The following is a 20,320-nucleotide window of genomic DNA, read 5'->3' on the forward strand; positions in this document are numbered from 1 at the left end:
AATTCCATCCTCTGAAGAGGTTTGCAGGCCTCCCCTTGCTTCCGTCTGAACCTCAACGTGGTTCAGCCTGGCCTCACTTCTCCTCCCACGACTCCCCCACCTCACGGCTGGGGGCTCTCCTGTGGGCCCCTTCCCACGCTCCAGCTCCCACAGTGGCCCCTGGAAAACTCAGTCCCCCCAGGGGAGAGTGAGTGGCCTTCCCACGGCTCCCCCAGCCCCTCATACCTCGTTGAACTCTGGGTTCAGGGTTTTCTTCTTCACCGCCGTCTTGTGTTTGGATTTCTTGTCCACATCTGGCTTCAGGTATCTGGAATTACAACCAACCAATAGGCAGAGGGTGAGACGAGGCCGTGAGAACACACGGAGCCCCCAGGGCTTGGAAGCGCTTTCTCCCGGGAGAGAGACTTCTGTTCATTCGTGATGGCCAGGTGACATGGCACAGGTGAGGGGTCAGTGTAGTGAGAGAAGCAGGTGGGTCATTCATCACCTGGACCTCTGTTCCCCGAGGAAAGGGGGTTTTCCTAATTTCTGGAAGTTTGAATTTTCACAAAGCTCACATTTCCCTCCAGAAAAACATTTTTAGCAGAGTTGGTCCCTTGCTAGAGCTTTCCTGTTTTTAATAGCAGATTATGGAGATGGAATGTGCATGCTATAAAATGCGTCTTTCTTAAGTGGATAACACAGTGGTTTTTAACCTAGTCCCTGGGGTGTGTCGCTGCTGCCTCACCGAAACTTTGGGAAGGAAAAAGGTCTTTTGGGCATGGGCAACAATGCTTCCTGCAGAGAAAAGAAATCCCTGCTTGCAGAGCAGCAGTCTTCATCTGGGGCACAGAGAGGCGGAGGGACTTACCCAAGGTCACACAGCTGCCCAGCACAGGGCTGGCGCTCAGAAGCCAGGCTCTCTCATTTGCAAAGCTTCCCACCCTGTCCCCGCACCGACACTAGACTCTCTCTCACCCACCACCAGCTTCCTGGTGCCCAGCACCGGGTGGGATCAGCGAACATGGAAAGTGGTATCTCACTGTGGCTTTTCTGTACACTTTAAAAAAAAGTTGTGATAGGTATTATGAAAGTCATACTGGTTCATTACAGAGACACTGGAAAATACATACTGACAAAAGCTGGGGGTGGGGAGAGAAATGAAGACATAGGTCTGCACAAAAACCCATTCTTTAGCAGCTTTATATAGCCATCAAAAATTGGAAGCGACCCCACCCTGGTGCACTTCAAGAGGAAGTGATCTGACAGAGGAGTATTCAGCAGTACAGACCTACAGACCGCACTCCGGGTGCACGTGCCACATGGCGGGCTCTCCAGAGCACTAGGTCATGTGGAAGAAGTGGGAGTTGCTGTTGGAAGAAAGTCTGGAAAAGGCAAAACTATTGTGACAGAAAACAAATTAGCAGTTGCCTGGTGCACCTTTCCAGGGCCATGGTATCTGTGTCTTAATGGAGGTGGTGGTAACCAGACTGTATACATCAGTCCCACAGCAAAAGGGAGAAACCTCCTGGGTGTAAGTTATGCCTCAATAAAGATGAAGTTTTAAACAGGTGGGGGTTCCCATAAACCCCCACCCAGAGATGGTGAATTTCTTCAGCTCCTTACAAGCTTCCATGTGTTTCCTGATTCACCGTTCTTTGCTTGTTTGGTTTGGGGGCGAGGAGGAAGGATGGGGGTCCTGGGCTGTGGGAGCATCTCCCAGCCCTGCCTTTGGAAGCCCCTGAAGGGAAGCTGTCCTGGGCTCCTCACGCCCTCAGCACTGCACAGCCGGTGCCCAGCTAGAGACCCTCACGCAACCCCAGCCAGGGGTCGTCCCCCGTCCTGCCCCCAGGCCTTTGTCTATGCTGTCTCCTGGAGGGAGGGCGGCCTGTGTGGGTGAGGAGCACAGCCTGGGTGCTCTGGGGCCCATCGGTGGCTGCCCCCCCCCCTCCCTATCAGGACCCCCTCCTGCCCTGGCTGCTGGGCTCCTGGAGTCCCCCTATCATTGCTGCCTTTCGTCTCTTCTGCACAGTGACTGCTGCTTGCCTGGGGCCTCTAGAAGACACCAGAGGGCTAGAGAAGGAAGGGGTTGCCCAGGGCAGCAGGGCAAGTTGCTCCGTGTTTCCTCAGCACCCCTGGGTGGGGGATGGAGAAGGTTACAGAAGGACCGCGTAGAAAGTTCCATGAGACCTAGCCCAGCCCTGGCACCCAGCAGTTACTCTGGACATGTGATGACTGTTAACCATCATCAGCCCCAGAAGACTGGACTTGGGGTCAGCTTCTAGCCTGGGGAGACTGAGACAGCTATCACCTGGGATGAAGTTCATAAAAAATAAGGATGTTGACAAAAGGCCTTGTTCCATCTAGCTCTGCCCTTCAACATCCTCTACCTGGCTCTTCCCTGTGGCCCCAGGTGCTCTGCTCAGAATCTCAAACCTGTGCCTGCATCTCCCCTACTCTTAGCAAGGAGGAGACCCATGGTCCGTGAAGGGGCCTTTCAGAGATGGGAGCCCTGAGCAGCTGCCCCCTGCATGTCACCCGGGGAACTTGAATCAGATGGAGGTATTTCTAGGCCACTGGGAGCCTCCCTCTGATCCATGGGGCCACCCACAGAGCTGCCCTCTGAAAGGCCACCCTGACCCAGCCCATGGCTGGAGAGTGGTGCATGGCTGCAGTGGCCCAGTGACTCTCACGCCTGTGGCCGGGGGGTGAAGGTGCCCAGGTGCGGTGGACAGGCCCTGCCAGAGCTGCCCTTCCACTGTAGCTGGTGAGACCCTGCTTTCCGGATAACCCAGCCTGAGACCCTGGAATTCCTATCAACTTGGCAGGTGGGCACTGAGCCGATTTAAAAACTCGACACCACCCTGGCTTCAGATCCTATTTTCTTCCCTAGGGAAACTAGCATCACAGATACAAGTGGACGCACGTCCTCCCTTCCCAGAGACCATCCCTACAGGGTCACGCTGCGTGCTCCCCTCTATAGTCTGCTCTGGGCTTGGCACGCTTGGCATAGCTGTCCACATTAATCCACCCAGTCCTCATTTATTCACTTCAACTGCATAGTACTCCTCTGTATGCAGACGCCACGCTTCGTTCATCTCTCCCTCTGCTGATGAACACTGGGCTGTCTCCAGCTTATGGCTATCTCAAGCAATGCAGCAAAACCAGCTTTCCACTGGGGCCTGGCTTTCTGGAGCCCATGGACCTGGCAGGGAAATGATGTGGCCACAGAGTGTACACATCTTCCCAGCTTACCCAGAGTCGCTTACTTTCTCTCCACTGGTTTTAAGAGTCTGTCTTCTGAGCTAGGACAGCATGTCCTCTCCCAGTGGTCTGTGACCCACTGGAAGTCAGTTTTGCTAGTGCTCGAGCTTGGGCCCCAACTCTTTTTTTTAAACGGGAAACCAGTCAGTCTTTGTGATGGCCTCTGTCACCTGAGCCTCCTCGCTGTGCCCTGAGGACAGGACCGTCCCTGCTTCTTAACTATATCGTAACTCCTCTGTCCCTCTCCCTGAACAGAAACAGCTCCTTTCGGCTGGGCCAAATTCCTCCCCAAGTTCTAACCTTCAAGACATCCTCAAACAACGGTGAACTCAGACTAAGATCCATCTTTTGCTAGTGGAAAGCCCCAAAGCTCAGATGGTGCCCACCAACCACCTGCTTCACCCGTCTCCGAACGGCCACCAGCTCCTCTCTGGGCTCTGATCACAGCCTGTCCTGACCCAGGTTCACGGCTCTGGGGCCCCCGGGTTAGCATCCCCCCAGCACCACCAAGAGCCCCACCTGGCAGGCTGGATGGACCCTTAGCTGTGCCTGTGCCCACGTGTGCTCAGCCCTAAGTCCTGACGGAGCCCCTTCACTGCATCTCCCAGCCTCCTGTCCCTTCCTCCAATTTGCTCACAGCCCCTCCTGGGCCCCACAGTCACAGAGAGACCTGAACAAGCCATCGGGAGAGAACTGCTCTTTCTGCGTGGACTGGGCAGCCACTCAGCTTCTGTGGGCAACAGTTGCCTCATCTGAGAAATGGGTTTGGCCAGATTCAACCCATGGAGCACAGAAGACCCTTGTGGGCACAGCGCCCCCTGTGCTTCACACAACCACTTGCTGCGCAATCTACTCATCGCAGCTCCTGCACCTCCCGGGACCTAGAAGTGAGACGGTGGGTAAGGAGCGGGCCTCACACTCACGTTTTCACGTAGGGGTCTGAGTAGCCGTTGGCGTCCATGGCGGCCAGGTGGGCACAGCGCACGATGCCGACCAGCAGGCCCTGCTTCTGCGAGCTGTACTTGAGGGAGACGAGGATGCGGCCCCGCTCCTCCAGGGACTTGTCTTCCGTCTTGTCCACCTGTGGAGCGGGAGAGCCGTCACTCAGCTGTCCTTGCCCGCCCCTCCCGCAGCCATGGGCCCAGGCCACGTGGAGCCCAGTGGGTGCTGGTGTGGGCGTGGGACATGGTTCACTGGGACCCTGGCCCCTGGATCGTGCTTCCTGGAGCCTCAGGGTGTAGGAGGGCCCCATGGGGAGAATCTGGGAAAACAGTCCCACCCCAGGGGCAGCTAGGAGGTGGGTGGGGCAGGGCCCAGCACCTCCCCCTGGAGTCAGACCTCAAGTCTACATCTCACCGTGTGTCCTCGCTGCACCCCAGTCAGCACCCTGAGACCACTCCTCACCCTCCTGAGACCTCCCACTTCCAGCTGATGCTCATCCAGAACCCCTGTCCTCTACCTTCTGTCCACCCAGCCTGAGCCCTATGACCTCAGAGGGCCCCTTCTAGACGTCTCTGCCAGGCTCATCTCACACTCAGTCTCTGGTCTTGACTATCCTCTGCCTGGCACTAAAGCAGCACCTCACATGGCCCCTCGTGGGCCGGGGCCATGCTTGCACCTCTGGAGATGGGAATCCTGTGGGGTGAAGGAAGGACCACTTTCCCCCTTCCCACACCCAGGGCCAGTTGATCACTGCATTCTCCCTGAGTGCAAACGCAGCCTTGGCCACTTCTCCACACAGTGCTCAGCCGGTCGGTACCCACGGGTCCGAGGGGGCAGGTGAGATTCAACCACCTGTCACTCAGGCCTTGGGCTTCGAGTGTGACAGCCTCACTAAACCATGACTCTTGTGCCAGTTGTGTGATGTGTGAAAATTAAACAGTATAATGAGCCGGGATATTTTCAGCTGTTTTTTTTTTTTTACAGTGGGATATACTTTGGATGGTTTCACATAAAGACCATTGAACTGGGACATTGCTCAGTATTTATGAACAATGAATAAGGTTTACAAGGCTCTCTAAAATCTATGAGGTACCATCAAAATGAATCTTTACTGCCGAGTAATTATCCCAAATTGCACCCTTGTCAACTGTGAGTCTCTGAACTGGACCAACGAGATCCTGGCAAATTCAAGCGAGGCTCAGCAAGGCCTTGATCATGCCCCAGGCACAAGCATGTACACTCTCAAACACATCCCCTGTGCATGAAACAGGTGCTCATGCATGCATTCCACACTCTTGCACACACTGCTCACACACAATTCACATTCAGCACCACACAGGTGATTGTTTATATCAGGGATCAAAACTCAGGAACACAACTCCAGCAGGAGCTGATGTTGCCTTTTATAAGTGACATAGATCATTTGGAGAAACTGGGTCAGCTGCGGTTAGTGACTAATAATAACGCTTAAAAGGTTATCTCCATCGCACACATGCCTAGGAGTGGGAGAGAATGTGACCACAGAGTACAATTTGTTCAAGTTATGCAAAAATACAGAGCTGGGACCCTGGACGGGAGCTCTGACCTCAGGTTAATTGTTCCTGGCCTTGACCAGGCGAGGCTGCGCTGAGCAGGGCCCTAGGTGGGTACAGCACTCAGGGGATGACCCTTGGGCTCTGTCCTCTAGAGCTTTCCTGTTGCCCAGGCTTCTGGTGGGGAATTGTCCTGGGCAGAGGGAACTGTGTCCTCTGTGGGACTTCACCACGCAGTCCCTCAAGGTCCAGGTTTCTTTGGGGCCCAGACCTGGGACCTCCTGGCCAATCCCTCCCAGTCCTCTTGAACTGGGTGAAGGCAGGCAGGGGGAGGGGAGAGGGAAGGGGAGTGGGGAGGGGAACATTGCTCAGAGACTGGGAGGGCTCAGCTGCTGCAGACGGCTGGGGGCAAAATCGGTTCTGACACGTTCAAACAATTGCAATTTCTAGGAGTTATTTTCTGTCTCCTCTGGGTATCTCACAGGCACCTCATGCCTAACACATTCCAGTTGAGGTCCGAGCATCCCCAGCTGCTCCTCCCATGGTCCCCTGCATCCCAGTGAATGACCCTTCATCCTCCCAGGCCCCACACCTAAGGATGCTGATCTTCAGCCCTTCTCCCAGCTCCTCTGCTGCCCTGCCCAGGTCCTATTCCCATTCCTCCCTCTGCACTTTGAGTTTCCCCACCCTGGCCCTCCACTCCCTCCCATCCTGAGGAGCCTGTTAAAATATCCTCAGATAGCTTGGCCCCTGCCTAGCACGCTCCTGTGGTCCATCTCACTCAGAGATAAAGCTGGAGTCCTCTCAGTCTCCCCACCCCCAACTCCTGCTGTCAGCTCCCAGGACCCCTTGCCCCCTGCTCCCTCTGCCCCACTCAGTTGGCCTCTTGCCTGTGCCTCCCACAGGCCGAGCACTTTTCCATGAAGGCTTTGCACCTGCGGCTCCCTCTGCCTGGGATATTCCCTGCTTGCCAGGTGAGCCTTCCCAGAGCACCCATCCAACCCATCGGCCCCTCTCATGCTTTCCTACTCGGCCCTGATCCCTGCCGAATGTTCAATCCGTTTGGGTGGTTTATCTCATTTTTGGTCTGGCTCCTGTCCAAGCTTCATGAGGGCAGGGAGATTTATCTGTCTCCCCAGCACTTGCAGCCATGCCAGGCACAGAGTAGGTGCTCAATGAATGCTCTTGGGGGCTTGCCTGGTGCCCAGTGGTTAAGAATCCACCTGCCAATGCAGGGCACACAGGTTCCATCCCTGGTCTGGGAAGATTCCACATGCTGCGTGGCCTCTAAGCCCATGAGTCACAACTATTGAGCTCTGCATCAAGAAAAGCCACTGCAATGAGAAGCCTGTGCTGCTGCCACAAAGAGTAGCCGCCTATCACTGCAACTAGACAAAGCCCTCACACAGCAATGAAGGCCCAGCACAGCAAAAAATAAATAGATTAAAAAAAAAATGCTCCTGGCCTTGCGCTCATGGCAGCGTGGGCCCTGGATGGCTCCAGAGCCTGACTCACCGGCAGCTGCTTCTCCAGGCAGATGCTGAATGTCTTGGTGTGGTTGGGCTTCAGCTTCTTCAGGGGCACCCTGGTCTCCCCGATGAACTCGTTGTGGCGGAATTTGTCCTCATCACACACGGAGATCCTGGAGGGCAAGGGGCCTCTCAGTTTGCTTCCAAAGTCAGGGAGGGTTTGCAAGTGGTGGGTAGGGGTGTGAGGGCAGGGCCAGTCCCATGGACAAGGCTGGGTTGGGTGGGGGAGCTGGTGGCCGGGGGGGTGTCACCCACCGCAGGGTCTTTCGGATCATGTCTTCGTCTGTGATCCCGTAGTAAGTGAGGGTCTCGTTCCACGTGGGGTTCAGAGTGTTTCGGAGAGTTTTCGTTCTGAGCTTATTCGCCTGGAGAGAGCAAAAATGAGCCTTTAAGCATCAAGGAGGGCAGTGGGCAGTGTAATGGCCCCATATATGTCCCAATCCCCCAGAACCTAGCAAAGTGGGGGGGTGAAAGTTGCTCATTGGCTGACTTTACAACAGAAAAGGGACTTCCCTGGCGGTCCAGTGATCAGAACTCTGAGCTTCCACTGCAGGGCACGTGAGTTCAATCCCTGGTGGGGGAACTAAGATCCCACATGCCATGGTGCAGGCCCTCCCCACTCCCCAGTCCCGCCAAAAAAAAAAAAAAAAATCTGTATACAACAGGCAGATGATCTAGGTGGGCCATGTCATCACCGGGCCCTTAAAAGTGGAAGAGGAAGGTGAGAGAGAGGCAGAGGGAGGTATGACAAGGACAGAAGGTCAGAGAGGTGCCACCGGCTTTAAAGACAGAGGAAGGGGCCACAAGCCGGGCCAAAGGGGCGCCTCTGGAAGCTGGAGAGGAATGGGAAACAACTTCTCTCCTGGAGCCTCCAGGATGGAAGGCAGACATGCTGCCAATCCATATTAGCCCAGTGGGACCCACACCCTGCGGAAATGGAAGGTAAGAGCTCCGTCGTGGTGTAACCCACCCAGTCGGCAGTAACTGGTTAGCACAGCCCTCGGAAAACACAGCTGGAGGGGCCTGCCTCCCAGGGGAGTGCCCAGGTGTGGTAGGGGAAGGCCTCTGCGGGACGTGTGGGCTGGGCCGCCCGAGGCCTGCTGGAGGTCTGCTGTGGGACTGGCTTCTCTCCCGCAGTCTCCTTGCCTGGCCGGAAGGCACCTCCCCTTCTTCCCTGGTGCTTCCAGACACCTCGGGTCTTGAACTCCTTACCTGTCTTGTCCCCTTCAGGCTCTGCCCTCTGTGCCCAGTTCCCTTTGATGTCTGCCACACCAGCCCAGGCTCTGAGGTCATATGGCCCTGGGTTCAAGTCCCAGCTCCCCAACTTGCATAAGCTCTGTGGAACCCAGTGGGTTCCGTACCCTCTGCCAGGGCTCCAGGGCATAACGACCACCTCTCTCAGCTGGCTTTTCAGGCCCCTGTCTATAAGGAGACTGTGCTATATGAAACGCTGCCCTAACTCAGGGGTCAATCCTATGACAAGCCCCTAGGACTCGGCAGCAGGTACTGCCGACTTGAGGTCCTAGGAGTCTAGGGACGCTCGGTCACTGAGCCCCTTCCTGGGGCCGCGTGGCCCTGACAGGCCTGGGGATCACCCTGCCACCTCCACCCCAGCATGAAGATGCAAGGCTGCAGGAGGAGCCTGCTCCTCCAGGCATTGGAGGAGGGCCATTGTCCTTTTTCCCACAGCCCTGCCTTCCCTTCCAGGGTGACTCCCCTGGATGAGTGGGACCCCCAGACCTATATACTCATCCAGGGGGGTTGGGCCCCCAAAGGAACTCAGACCTCAGCAGCCTGTGGCTCCTCAGCCTGGGTGGCCACCTAGGGGCAGGGCCATCCCATTGTCCAGAGCAGTGGCCGGGAAAGCCCTCTGCCCAGGGTCCCGCCCCAGTTGCTGAGTTTTCCTGTGAGGTCACTCACGGGCCAGGAAGGAAGTTCTCAACTATGGCTTCTGAGAAAGAGGCCGGGATAAGAACACCAGCCACCAGGCTCTGCTGCTCAAGCTCTCGTGTCCTGTGTCCCCTGTCCCTCCATTTCTGCCTTGCTCTCTGTTTGGAATCACAGCTGCTGGACTCCCGTTGAGCGTGCCCGGCATGGAGTCTGCCCACCTCACGCCTTGCGATGTCTGTGAGTTCCCAAGGCCAAGGAAGGACCCACTTCTGGAAAGACGATGTGACCTTTCTTCCCATGAAATTACAAAGGAAACTGCACTCAACTGTAAGCTGTATGAAAGAAGTCTAATCAAGTTCTGATCTTCCTGTGCCGAGGTCCAGCTGATGCTTTTGTTAATGGCTAATTTAAGAAAAAAAATTTCTTTTCTTCTCTCATAGATGTACCTATTGGCCTGGTCTGCTTGTCAGATCATCTGGTGCAGGAACAAGTGTTCTGTAGTCAAATAATCTGGGCAGATACTGACCATTCCAGCCCCCTTGAGGAGCATCACAGAGCCGCCCACCAGGGCATTAAAGGCTCTGATAAGTCCGGCAGTAAAGAAACTGGTTTAATAATGTTTCCTGAAGTAACTTGGTCACAGAACCCCTTGTTTGCACATAGTATTAATGTCCAGTTGAGGATGTTTCTTATAAAATGCTGGCCTGGAAATTCCCTGGCAGAGTTTCCCCAACTCAGCAGGCAGGTGGTGCTGACTAGAGGTCCCCTGGGAGGCCTAGAGGGTGTGGGGCTGAGTGGGTGTGGGAGCTGGGGTCTCCCTGGGTGCCCCAAGTCCAGCCTGGGCTACAGGCGGGCACAGCTGGTCAGCGGGCCCAGAGCAGGTCCCCTTACCTTACTGGCTCCTGGCAGCAGGTGCAGCTTGACGTATGGGTCTGCCAGCCCGTTGTGGTCCATCGGCTTCAGGCCCTGGGCAGAGGAGAACAGCAAAGGGTGTAAGTGGGGGCTTGGGGACACAGAGCAGCCAGGGCCTCCCGGCTGGGTCCACTCATGACCCTCTTCACAGAAGCACCCCTGCCCCGTACCCCCAGGATGGGGGAGCAAGGATGGCTCAGCACCGGTGCAATTCCTGCCCTCCACTCCCCCCAAATGTCTGATTCTGCGTAGATGACCCGGGGCATCTTTGTCAGATCGCCTCTTTCTCGTTGTTGTCTCCTTGTCATGGAGGCCAGTGACTCACCTTTCTCTAAATGAGGCCCCCGTTATCCTGCTGTGGTCAGATCCTTCCTTCTTCCTGAACCATCTCCCCTTGCTTCCCAAGCCCTGCGACTTTCCTCACTGACCCTAAATCCTCGTGAGCCCCTGTCCACCCATCCACACGCCTCCCTCTGCAGCCACGGGAGAACGTTATATGTCCTGGAGACCAGGCTCCGTTTCTCTCTGGCTTGGCCACAGGGTTCTGCCTGTGTTCCCGGAGGCCACACAAGCTGGCCGGCTGTGCAGAGTCCCTCTGCAAGAGGGCACCCCTCACTCACTCTCGACCACCATCAAGTGTGCACAGCCAGGGAGCCCACGGAACCACAGAGAGGCGCCCAGCTGACCTCATGCCTGCTCCTTTTTCTGGAAACTCTCTCCTGGGATGGCTCACGGGGATGCAGGGAGGCAGTGGTGACATGTGCGGGGTGGAGGTGACATCTCCATGACCTCATACAAAGACGAACCACAAGCTCACCAGCCTGATCCTCCACCTCCCAGGGGAGCTGAGGCCCTTCTCCCCACTCCCCATCTTGGTTTAGAGGAGCCCGCGGGTAGGGGCTGAGATCTGATGTCGGGGCTTCCAACTTCTAACCAGCACTGCCTGGTTACCAGGAAGGGGCCCACAGGTTTTAGCACCAGGATGGCCGGGGTTCAGGTCCAGCTCGGGCACCTATCAGTTGGGTAAGTGATGAGGCCTCTGCCTCCTGAGCCTCAGTTTTATCATCCGTAAAAGGGGTTACAATCCCAAGGTGGTTGTGAGAGTCAAGGAGGCAACACTGTAGCAGGGCCTGCTGCGGGGGCATTTGCCCCGCTTCCGGTCTGTGCTAGACCCTCTGAGGATGCCAGAGAAGTGGCTCAGGGTTGGGTGGAGCATCTGAGCTGGGCGCAGAGCTGCCTGGGCTCCAGCTCTGTCCTGCCCCGTAGGGCTGACTCCAGGACGAGGCTTGGCTGGGTGGCTCTGTGTATACCATGGCAGAGGCGACCCTGCCCAATACACACCTCTTACCCTTTCCCACAAAGTTGGAACTTCCCAGTTCTGCTGTGGGTGGGTGTGTCCTCCAGGACAGCATTAGGTACTAAGCACTCACTCATTTAATGCTCACAACAATCACACAGGTGGGGACGATTAACCCTATTTTACAGATGAGCAAACTGAGGCCACTCTACCCACTTACAGAAAGAGTGCCCGAGCTAGGGTCCACTGCTGGGGCATCTGGTGTCCTCTGTGAGACACCCAAGGGGCACCCCCTGTCAGCCTCAGCCTTCCTATCCCCTGGGGCCCCTCCCCACACCCCAGCCCACCCCAGCCCCTCCCACACCTGCACCACCTCCTGCCCAGCAGAGGGTGAACTGGAGATTGGGGGGCTGCCATGGCTCCCCCATTGCCAATGCCGTGAGTGGAGCAACCCTAAGTGGACACACACATATACACACACCACAGTACACCCACGCAGCCCCTCGAGAGCCTGGTAGAGACAGCGGGGCACACAGCACGGGGGGGCCAGTGTCTGCACGGGTTAGGGAGGAGGGCTGGCTCTGCCAGAGCAGTCTGGCAGCCAGTGTCCTTTCCCAGCCTCCAGACCTGGACAACCTCTATCTACACAGCTGGGTGGAGGGCGAAGGGAAGGGTCTGCCCGGGCGTGCATCCTGCCCTCCACCTTGGCACGCCACCGCTGGAGTGGCCCCTGGAGGAGAGGGTGGGGAGGCGATGGCGTGGGTGGACTGGGGACACTACTCACCCCAGCATGGTGGCCCAGGCCCGGAGGGGCACAGCTGGGGCAGAAGCAGGTGGCCGGCCCCTCTGGACGGGCAAGAGTCACAGGTAGGGTCGGAGGAGGGGAGAGAAGCTGGCAGGCTGGGGGCTGGTGGTGGGGCTGGGCCCAGGCAGCAATGCCGGAGGCTCCTCGCTTGGAGCCGGGCCCAGGCCCTTCCACCGCTCTACCAGGAGGCTCTACCAGGCGGCACAGCCGCCCTTACCTTGCGGGAGAACATCAGCCTGGGCACCTTCCTCCCAGCGGGGAGCGATGCGGTGGGGACGAAGGGAACAGCGTGGCTAAGACCAGAGTTGACGGGGGCCAGCCCAGGACAGGGGACCATGGGGCTCAGATACCCAGCACCCCCGCCCAGAGAGCAAGCTCAGGCCCATGTGACCAGAGCCTCCCCAGGGAGGTGGGAGGCCCAGGTGCTGGGAACCTTGGGCCGGAGGCGTCCACGTCCAACCCCTCCTCTTCGCCTGCAGGACGGGCCTACCAGCACCCCGCCTGCCCTTCCCTCCCTGACAGCTCCCCAGTTGTGGCCGCCTTAGGCCCCTACAGGCTACCCTTCCACCCTCCTCCTCTCATCTCTCCGGCTTCTCGGTTCTACTCTTTTCCTGCAGGGGAGGCAGCAGCATCTTAGGAGTAACTGGGCTGAGCACTGCCTCCTCGCCCCGCGCCCGCCAGTGGGCCTACCTTGGCCTTGGCGATGGTGCAGTGCAGGGCGTTGTTCTCCTGGTCGTAGAGCAGGCTGAAGTCCAGCGTGCCCAGGGCGGCTGCGGACAAGGGGGGCTCAGGTCACCCCGGGGCCACACAGGGGAGAAGCGTCACCCAGCCCTGTGTAGTCGGACGAGGTGTCAGGGTGTCCATGCCGACTGCCACCGACTGGGCACCTACTACCTGTCCAGCCCCTCCCACCCTGGGAAGGAGCTCAGGGGGGTTAGGCCCATCACTCCCCAGATGCCGTTGAGTGGTGGCCTCTGACCCCTGCATCATGCCTCGTGGCCTGTAGCTGGTGTAGGGTGTGGCCATGTGTGCCGGGCACGCGGCTAAAGGGGTTCCTGTCGTCCTGGTGCGACTGCCGGCCTAGGCTCCACACCTCGGCTCCCCTTGGCCTGTGATCTGTCCTAAGATCGTGCGAGGAGGCAGAGGGGTCAGGCTCTGGGTGCCTGCAGGCCTGGGCCCAGCCGACCAGCTGGTCCACTCACCGCCCCCTCTAGCGGCACTCGGGGCTGCGGCCCCCGGTCTGTCCAGGCCCTTAGGGGCCCTGGGCAGGCTACGAGGAGTGAGCTGGGCCCTCATGGTGCCACCCTGGCCGCTGAAAAAGCAGAGAGCGATTCCCAAGGGCCAGGCAGAGGGTGTGGCAGTGACTGGATGCAGCTGCCGCCCTCAGGCACCATCACACACAGCAGCTGTGGCCTTTCATGCCTCTGTGGCTCCCGGTATAAAGGCGGGGGTGGTGGGTGAGGGCGGACCTCAGGGGCAAGTCTCCCTCGCGAGACACACATTCACAGGATGTCTTTAGAGGCCCAGACCCTGCTTGCTGGTCAACTGGCTTCCCATTCATTCACTCATTACCAAGTGTTCACAACATGCTAGGCTCTAGGAATGAAGAGGGGTTTCCCTGGTGGCTCAGTGGTAAAGAATCTGCCTGCCAATGCAGGAGACGTGGGTTCGATCCCTGGGTTGGAAAGATCCCCTGGAGAAGGAAAGGGCAACCCACTCCAGTATTCTTGCCTGGAAAATTTCATGGACAGAGGATCCTGGTGGGCTACAGTCCACAGGGTCACAGAGTCAGACATGACTGAGTATGCACACACACACATACACACACAGGAAAGAAGATATCAAAACACAGGTTCCTGCTCCAAGGAAAGCACAGCTTAACAGGAGGAATGGAAGAGAAGGATTTGCCACAGCAAAGTCTGGTGGGGCAGGATTGATGGAGGAGGCCTGAACTTGATGTGAACTGGGGCCATCAGAGAAGGCTTCCTGGAGGAAGTGACCCTTCACTTGAGCCATGCAAGATGAGTAGGAGTTGGCCAGTGCAGAGTGGGGCTGGGAGAAGGGGCATTTCAACCACAGGACCACCCAGAGGGCAGGGTGCTGGGTGGTTGGAGTCATGCTAGGGGGAGGCCAGGGTTGCCCAGTGTGGGTCGAGAGCAAACCACAGCCTGCTGGCCAAGTCCAGCCACTATTTGTCTTGCATCTCTGCTCCTAACACAGGGTCAGGCACCCCGCTCAGCGTCTCTGTTGTTGCCTGGCGGGGGCACCTGTAGAGTGTGTGACCTCTGAGGTCTGACCCTGGGTTCAAACCCTGGCTCTGCACTTCCTTGCTCTGTGACCTTAGCATATCTAGTCTCTCTGTGCCTCAGTTTCCTCATCTGCAAAATGGAAACACAACAGCATCCACCTCACGGCATGCCTGGGGTGCGGAAAGTACTCAGTAGATAATTATAGAAGAAGCAGATCCATTTAGGTGATGTTTCTAGATAAGCGTACTTGCCCCTCTGAGACACCTCCTGGAATGAACTCGTTCTGAACTGGATCGCTCCCCTCCCAGCCCTTGTGAGCAGAATACACAAACGGTCACTTAAGACTTTTCGGAACAACCTGAGTCATTGCTATGACTTCAGCTAACTGTGCCGTGTCCAAGTCCCAGCCCGGGCACTGAAGGGTGTGTGAGACGAGTCCTTCACCAGGCGATCCCGGGTGGCCACTCTTTGTGAGGTTTTCTTGACGTTTTTTCTGCCTCCTCTCTTGACATCCACTTGAAACTCCTGTTATGTTAAAGTACTTGCCCCTGGTTGCATAGGCAGCTCTGCCTCCTGGTCACTGGTTACTTGGGTCTTCTATGAAACCAGGTGAGAATAGTTGTTAAAATTGTGTCTAAACTCAAAGTCAACAGGCCTTAGGTGGAGCCAAGAGTCCTTTTCCCCGAGCGGGGGAAGCATGCTTTAGTCCTGGCCTATTGGGTTTCCCAGGTGTCTCAGCAGTAAACAATTTACCTGAAATGCAGGAGAAGCAGGTTTGACCCCTGCAGATTTTACTGGAGAAAGAAATGGCAATCCACTCCAGTATTCTTGCCTGGAGAATCCCATGGACAGAAGAGCCTGGCGGGTTGCAGTCCACGGGGTCGCAAGGAGTCGGACGTGACTGAGCACGCATCTGGCCTATTGCTGCCTGCTTGCTAGGATGCCTCCGTGCCAGCGGGCAGGTGAGGGTGCTCTAAGGGTGGGATCTATCACCTCGCCTGCAACAACAGCCACAGGCCCAGGCTTCCCCAGGCTTTTGCAGTAACAGCCTTTAAAGCTCTTGGCTTTGCAAGACAGTGAATCAGCCTACTGTTCTGTTCAGGCCTAACTTGCGGCTTGTGCCTCCAGACGTTAGCCTCCGGAGGGCAGGGACCACGCCTCTGACACCAGCAATGAGCAGATGTTCAATTCACAAGGCTGGTCTATCCAAACTAACTTGCTCGCTGGCTGCTCACTCGAGCAGAGATGTGTGATGCTCATGTATTAAAACATACAGTTCCACACAACATTGTAAAGCAATTATCCTCCAATTAAAAGAAAAGAATGGCAACCACAAAATCCACACAGTTCACAATCTCTGCCCAGTTCCTCATCCCAGAGAAGGACAAGGCAGCCGACAGAGCCCCCACTGGGAAATTCAGCTCCAGGCAGGGAGAGGGGTCCCTTCCACTGGATTTACAGACACCTGTGTTTGGGGGGGGTGCTGCTGACACTGCTCAATAAAACCGATAGCTGTTATCACTGCCCGGGAAGGAACAGCAAGCCCAGTGCTGCTCCAGGACGAGATTTGTGGATTTCTTCAGATGCCAGTGCAAGTTTTAGAAGAAATAATAGTTTAGAAATAGAAGCTCAGTCGCCATTTTTAGAGACTTGCTGGTGGTGGAGCTCTCTTAGAGAGCTCTTTATTACCTATTTGGAGAAATGAGGCTCAGAGAGGGGAGGTGATCTGGCCAGGGTGACACAGCAGAGCTGGATGTAGGATCCAAGCCTCTTCACTTCCATCCCCATCGCTCCTTCCTGCCTTAAAGCCTAGTGGCTTCCAGTATTTTCTGTCTGCTACTTTGTTAAGCTGAACTCTTGAGAGGATGGGGCAGAAAAACAAAAGAGGGATAAACAGAATTGCTCCTGGGGTGTGGGGAGGGCTGGTCTGCCACCCGAGAGGGGCCTCTGAGTTGAAAGGCCGCCTGGGCTTGTGGCAGGCGAAGGGGGCCCTGAGGACAGGTGAAGGTGCTTGTCCCTGTGAGCCACAAGGTCCTGCCCTCCAGCCACTCAAATCACACGTCCTGGCTAAAGTTTACATCCTTGGATAAATTATGAGACTTGGTCACTAATGGGCCTCTGAGAGTTGTCACCCGCTTGTTGATAATTATAGAGCTTTAATGGGGCTAATTCAGAGAAAATCAAGCTCAGCTCCTGTCAGTTCCTCTAAGGCAGAAGATCCCTCTGCTTGGCTGATGGAGACTGACAGCATCATTTTGACCTTGGTTTGCACCTGGACTTTCCTCACCCATACACCCTTGGGAATAGGAAATTGGCCCTCGATTTCTCTTTTTAAGAAAAATGTCATCCTCTCAAATAGTTTAAAAAAAAAAAAAAAAACAACCACCATGGCAAGAACCACAGAAAATGATCAAGTCTGAGTTGAAAGGATTTCCTAGTTGGGGAAACTGAGGCACTGACCAGACGCTGCAGGGGGAACAAAGAGGAATGAGCCATAGATTTTATGGTCCTGCTTACCAGGTGCTCAAGGTAGAGGGCGAGGACTTTTATAAACCTACTCATGAGCTTCTCTGGTGGTCCAGTAGTTAGGAATCTGCCTGCCAATGCAGGGGACACGGGTTCAATCCCTGGTCCGGGAAGATGCCACATGCTGTAGGGCAACTAGGCCCATGCGTCACAACTGCTGAAGCCTGCGCACCAAGAGATGCCTCCCCAATGAGAAGCCCGTGCACGGGACTAGAGAGTAGCCCCCACTTGCGGCAACTGGAGAAAGCCTGCCTGCAGCAACAAAGACCCAGCACAGCCAAAAATACATAAAAATAAAATTACCCCCACCCAAATATACATAAACCTATTCATTCCCCTACTACACAGTCCAAAGGTTCTCCTCTGCCTCCTGGACTCTGCCAACCTCCCTGGTGTGGCATTCAGGCCCTCTGTGATATGACCACTTGGGCTTCATCATCCTCTTTTTCCCTTGCTCCAGCCACTGGACTCTTCCTCCTTCCACTCGGCCAGCCTGCGTTCTCCCTCCTCCCACTGCACCCTCTTTGTGGGAGAGCTCCGTGCAAGCCAGCGCTTCCCATTTGGGTTCCTGACTCGTCACTGCTGGGTTATTTGTGTGTCTCCATTTCCATGAACTTCCTGATGGCAGAGATTGCGTCTCAGGCACTCTGCAACCTCCATGCTACGGGCCAGGTAGAATATGACAGGGCCCTAAGGAAGGGGAATCACAGCAAGCAGGGACAGGGAAATGATTCCAGCTGAGGGCCTTCTGGGCCAGCCTAACAGTGATTCCTCCTCTCCATCATTGCTTCAAGGCCTCTGTGGCCATTAGTCCTGACTCAGCCCTGGATGAATCATGCAGGGGCCAGTGTAAGCGTGACCATGAGATGCGACTCTGGCCCAAGAGACAGAAGGACAGATTTCCTGGGGAGAGGTCTCCTCGCTTTTAAACTGAAACATGGGAGTAGAAACTCATCAAATTTAGGATCTTACTGTTATATGAGGGAGGTCAGCCTAAGACGAAAAGGTGGGACTTCCCTGGTGGCTCAGCGTCCACCAGCCAACATAGGAGACACGGGTTTGATCCCTGATCGGGGAAGATCCCATATGCCTTGGAGTAACTAAGCCCTTGCACCACAGCTGTTGAGCCTGTGCTCTAGAGCCCAGGAGCGGCAACTCCTGAAGCCGGTGCACCCTAGAGTCTGTGCTCCACAGCAAAAGAAGCCACCGCAATGAGAAGTCTGTGCACTGCAGCTAGAGAGGAGCCCCTGCTCGCCACAACTAGAGCCCGTGCAGCAGCGAAGACTCAGCACAGCCAGAAAATAAATAAATAAAACTTAAAGAAAAGAAGAAAAGGACGTGGTCGAGTGGAGAAAGACAGAACCATTGCTGCTGATACTGCTGCTGAGTGGCGGCGTGAATCTGCCCCAGTGTCACACGGCCTCAACAGTCCTCACTGTTTGAGGCACTCTGAATTTTCTGTTACCTAGAAACCCCAAAGCATTCTAGTCATTACGGCTTTGAAGGATGGTCTGAGTTTCCACAGGTGGAGACTGGGTGGGAGAGCATCGCAGGCAGGGGAGTAGCATGTGTGGAGGTTGGGGGGGCATAGGACCATTGGAAGGGCAGCAAGCAGCGGAGTCCAGCTTAGCCAGGCCGCTCTGTGGGTCACTGGGAGGCCGCGGGCACAAGGGACACCTCTAACTATAACATTTCTGCATCTTCTCCCTGTTAACGCTCCTCTATTAGATCAGTGGGGAGCTTGTCGATTTTGCGCTTGTGCCTTGCGGTGACTTAATCAAGGATGGGCTTTAAAGAGAAGGGGAAAAAAGGCTGAATAAGTAAACAGCACTTCACTCCCGGTCTTGGACAACAGAGCAACCGTCCTAATTTCTTTTTGTTAGAACAGAGATAATCCAATAATTAGGGCAGCAGATAGCATAACCCTGGCTAAAGCCGTAATGAACCATCTGGCTTGAATCATTTAGGCTTATTGTAGGGATCTGGTTGTCAGAGCTGAGAGGGAGGTGAGGCCTGGGCTACTGAGTAGAGAATGGCTCCACCCTAGAACCTGGCCCCCCAGCCCCAGAACCTAGATGTGCTCTCAAGGTGGGATGTTTGGCCACTGATGGGGTCTAAGCCCAGGACAGTGGCCCCTTGAAGGGAATGAGGGGGCTCAAGCTGGCCCTGGCTTGGTGACACACCCTTCTCCTTGGCTCTCTGCAGCAGAGTGCCCTGGTGGCATGGGTGTGGCCAACCCACGGCTTCAGGCTGGCAAGGCTGTGTCCGACTGCCCCACACTGCTGACCCCAAGTGCGTCTGTCTCCTGCTCCGACAATGAGCTCTGGGTCCGGGGCCCCAGCCCCGTTCCCTCTCTGCTGTGAAGACAGTGCTCTGTGAAGGACTTCTGAGTTGATGGACTGAAGATGGGGCAACCGGCTCGTGTCTTGCACTTCCTGGTCCCCTCCTTGCCTGTGGGTTCAGGGACAGCCAAAAGAAACAGCCTGATTTCTCACCTCTTAGCTGTATGTCTCCGGAGGGCCCGGGTGGCACCAGGAGAGCCTGAAGCTCGAGTGGAAGCCCTGCCCTGCTCGCCTGCTCCCCTGGCGTAGCAGGAAAGATGCTGGAAATGGGAACAAGTGGCCCACCCCTTCTTCTGGAGCCAGGGAAGATTCAGGGCATGCAAAGGGGTGACTTCGGTCTCTGCCTGCCCAGAGGCACAGCAAGTGAGGGGGTGCACCTGGCCCAGGGTGCCAGGAACTGGGAGTAGGGAAGATCCAGGGCACAGCCCGGAGGGCAATAAACTCTCCCGACCCAGTTTCCCCAGTCTGGCAGGAAAATGGAGGAAGAGGACTGCTCCTCATCCCCATGCCCCTGGGCTGGCAGGGCCTCCACATGCCAGGCTCTGGGCGGAGGGCTGTGGTCCAGGCCCGGGAGCGTGCAGAGCCGGCAGCTTTCCATCACAGGCCAGGCTCCGACCCACTGGACTCAGGGCTGGCAGGCCTCCCCCTTACTCTCCTCCCGGGCATCCCTGGGTAGGGTGACGACAGGTCTGGCCCCACCGCTTCCCGCTGAGGTGCTGGTAACTGTCAGCTTGCAGAGGCACATTTTATGTTGGGGAAACTCCAGACCCCCAGGCTGAGGCCCATGTGGGCACCCGAGCCAGGCGCAGCCGCCGTCGCTGCGCTGCGTGGGGGATGGGACCCGGCGAGCCTCGGCGAAGGGGGCGAGCGACCCCTGCCCGGAGAAAAGTCCACACCTCCCGCAGGACCGGCGTTGGACTCGGGTTTTCTAGCTCTGAGAGTGACGCGGCAGGGGCTACAGCCAGGCAGGGGCCTGGCGAGCAACGCTGCCTGCGTCCCCGGCCCCAACCCGCGTAAATCCACCCGGCACCGCACAGATCGGAAGAGCGTCGT

At 56.5% G+C, this 20,320-nt stretch overlaps 1 protein-coding gene across 1 annotated transcript in view; it reads right to left on the bottom strand.

Moving 5' to 3' along the window:
• Nucleotides 1-20,320, bottom strand: part of DOC2B (double C2-like domains, beta) — a 24,286-nt gene that overhangs the window by 1,309 nt on the left and 2,657 nt on the right. The window contains exons 3-9 of the mRNA XM_010861669.1: nt 13,353-13,462; nt 12,841-12,920; nt 10,028-10,102; nt 7,502-7,611; nt 7,233-7,359; nt 4,167-4,324; nt 226-307 (exon numbers count right to left, since the gene is read on the bottom strand). Of these exons, the coding sequence (XP_010859971.1) occupies nt 226-307; nt 4,167-4,324; nt 7,233-7,359; nt 7,502-7,611; nt 10,028-10,102; nt 12,841-12,920; nt 13,353-13,462 (742 nt within the window). The remainder of the gene's footprint in view (nt 1-225; nt 308-4,166; nt 4,325-7,232; nt 7,360-7,501; nt 7,612-10,027; nt 10,103-12,840; nt 12,921-13,352; nt 13,463-20,320) is intronic.

This window comes from Bison bison, unplaced genomic scaffold (genome assembly GCF_000754665.1).
Source record: "Bison bison bison isolate TAMUID 2011002044 unplaced genomic scaffold, Bison_UMD1.0 scf7180017864472, whole genome shotgun sequence".
In the NCBI taxonomy this organism is placed as follows: domain Eukaryota; kingdom Metazoa; phylum Chordata; class Mammalia; order Artiodactyla; family Bovidae; genus Bison; species Bison bison.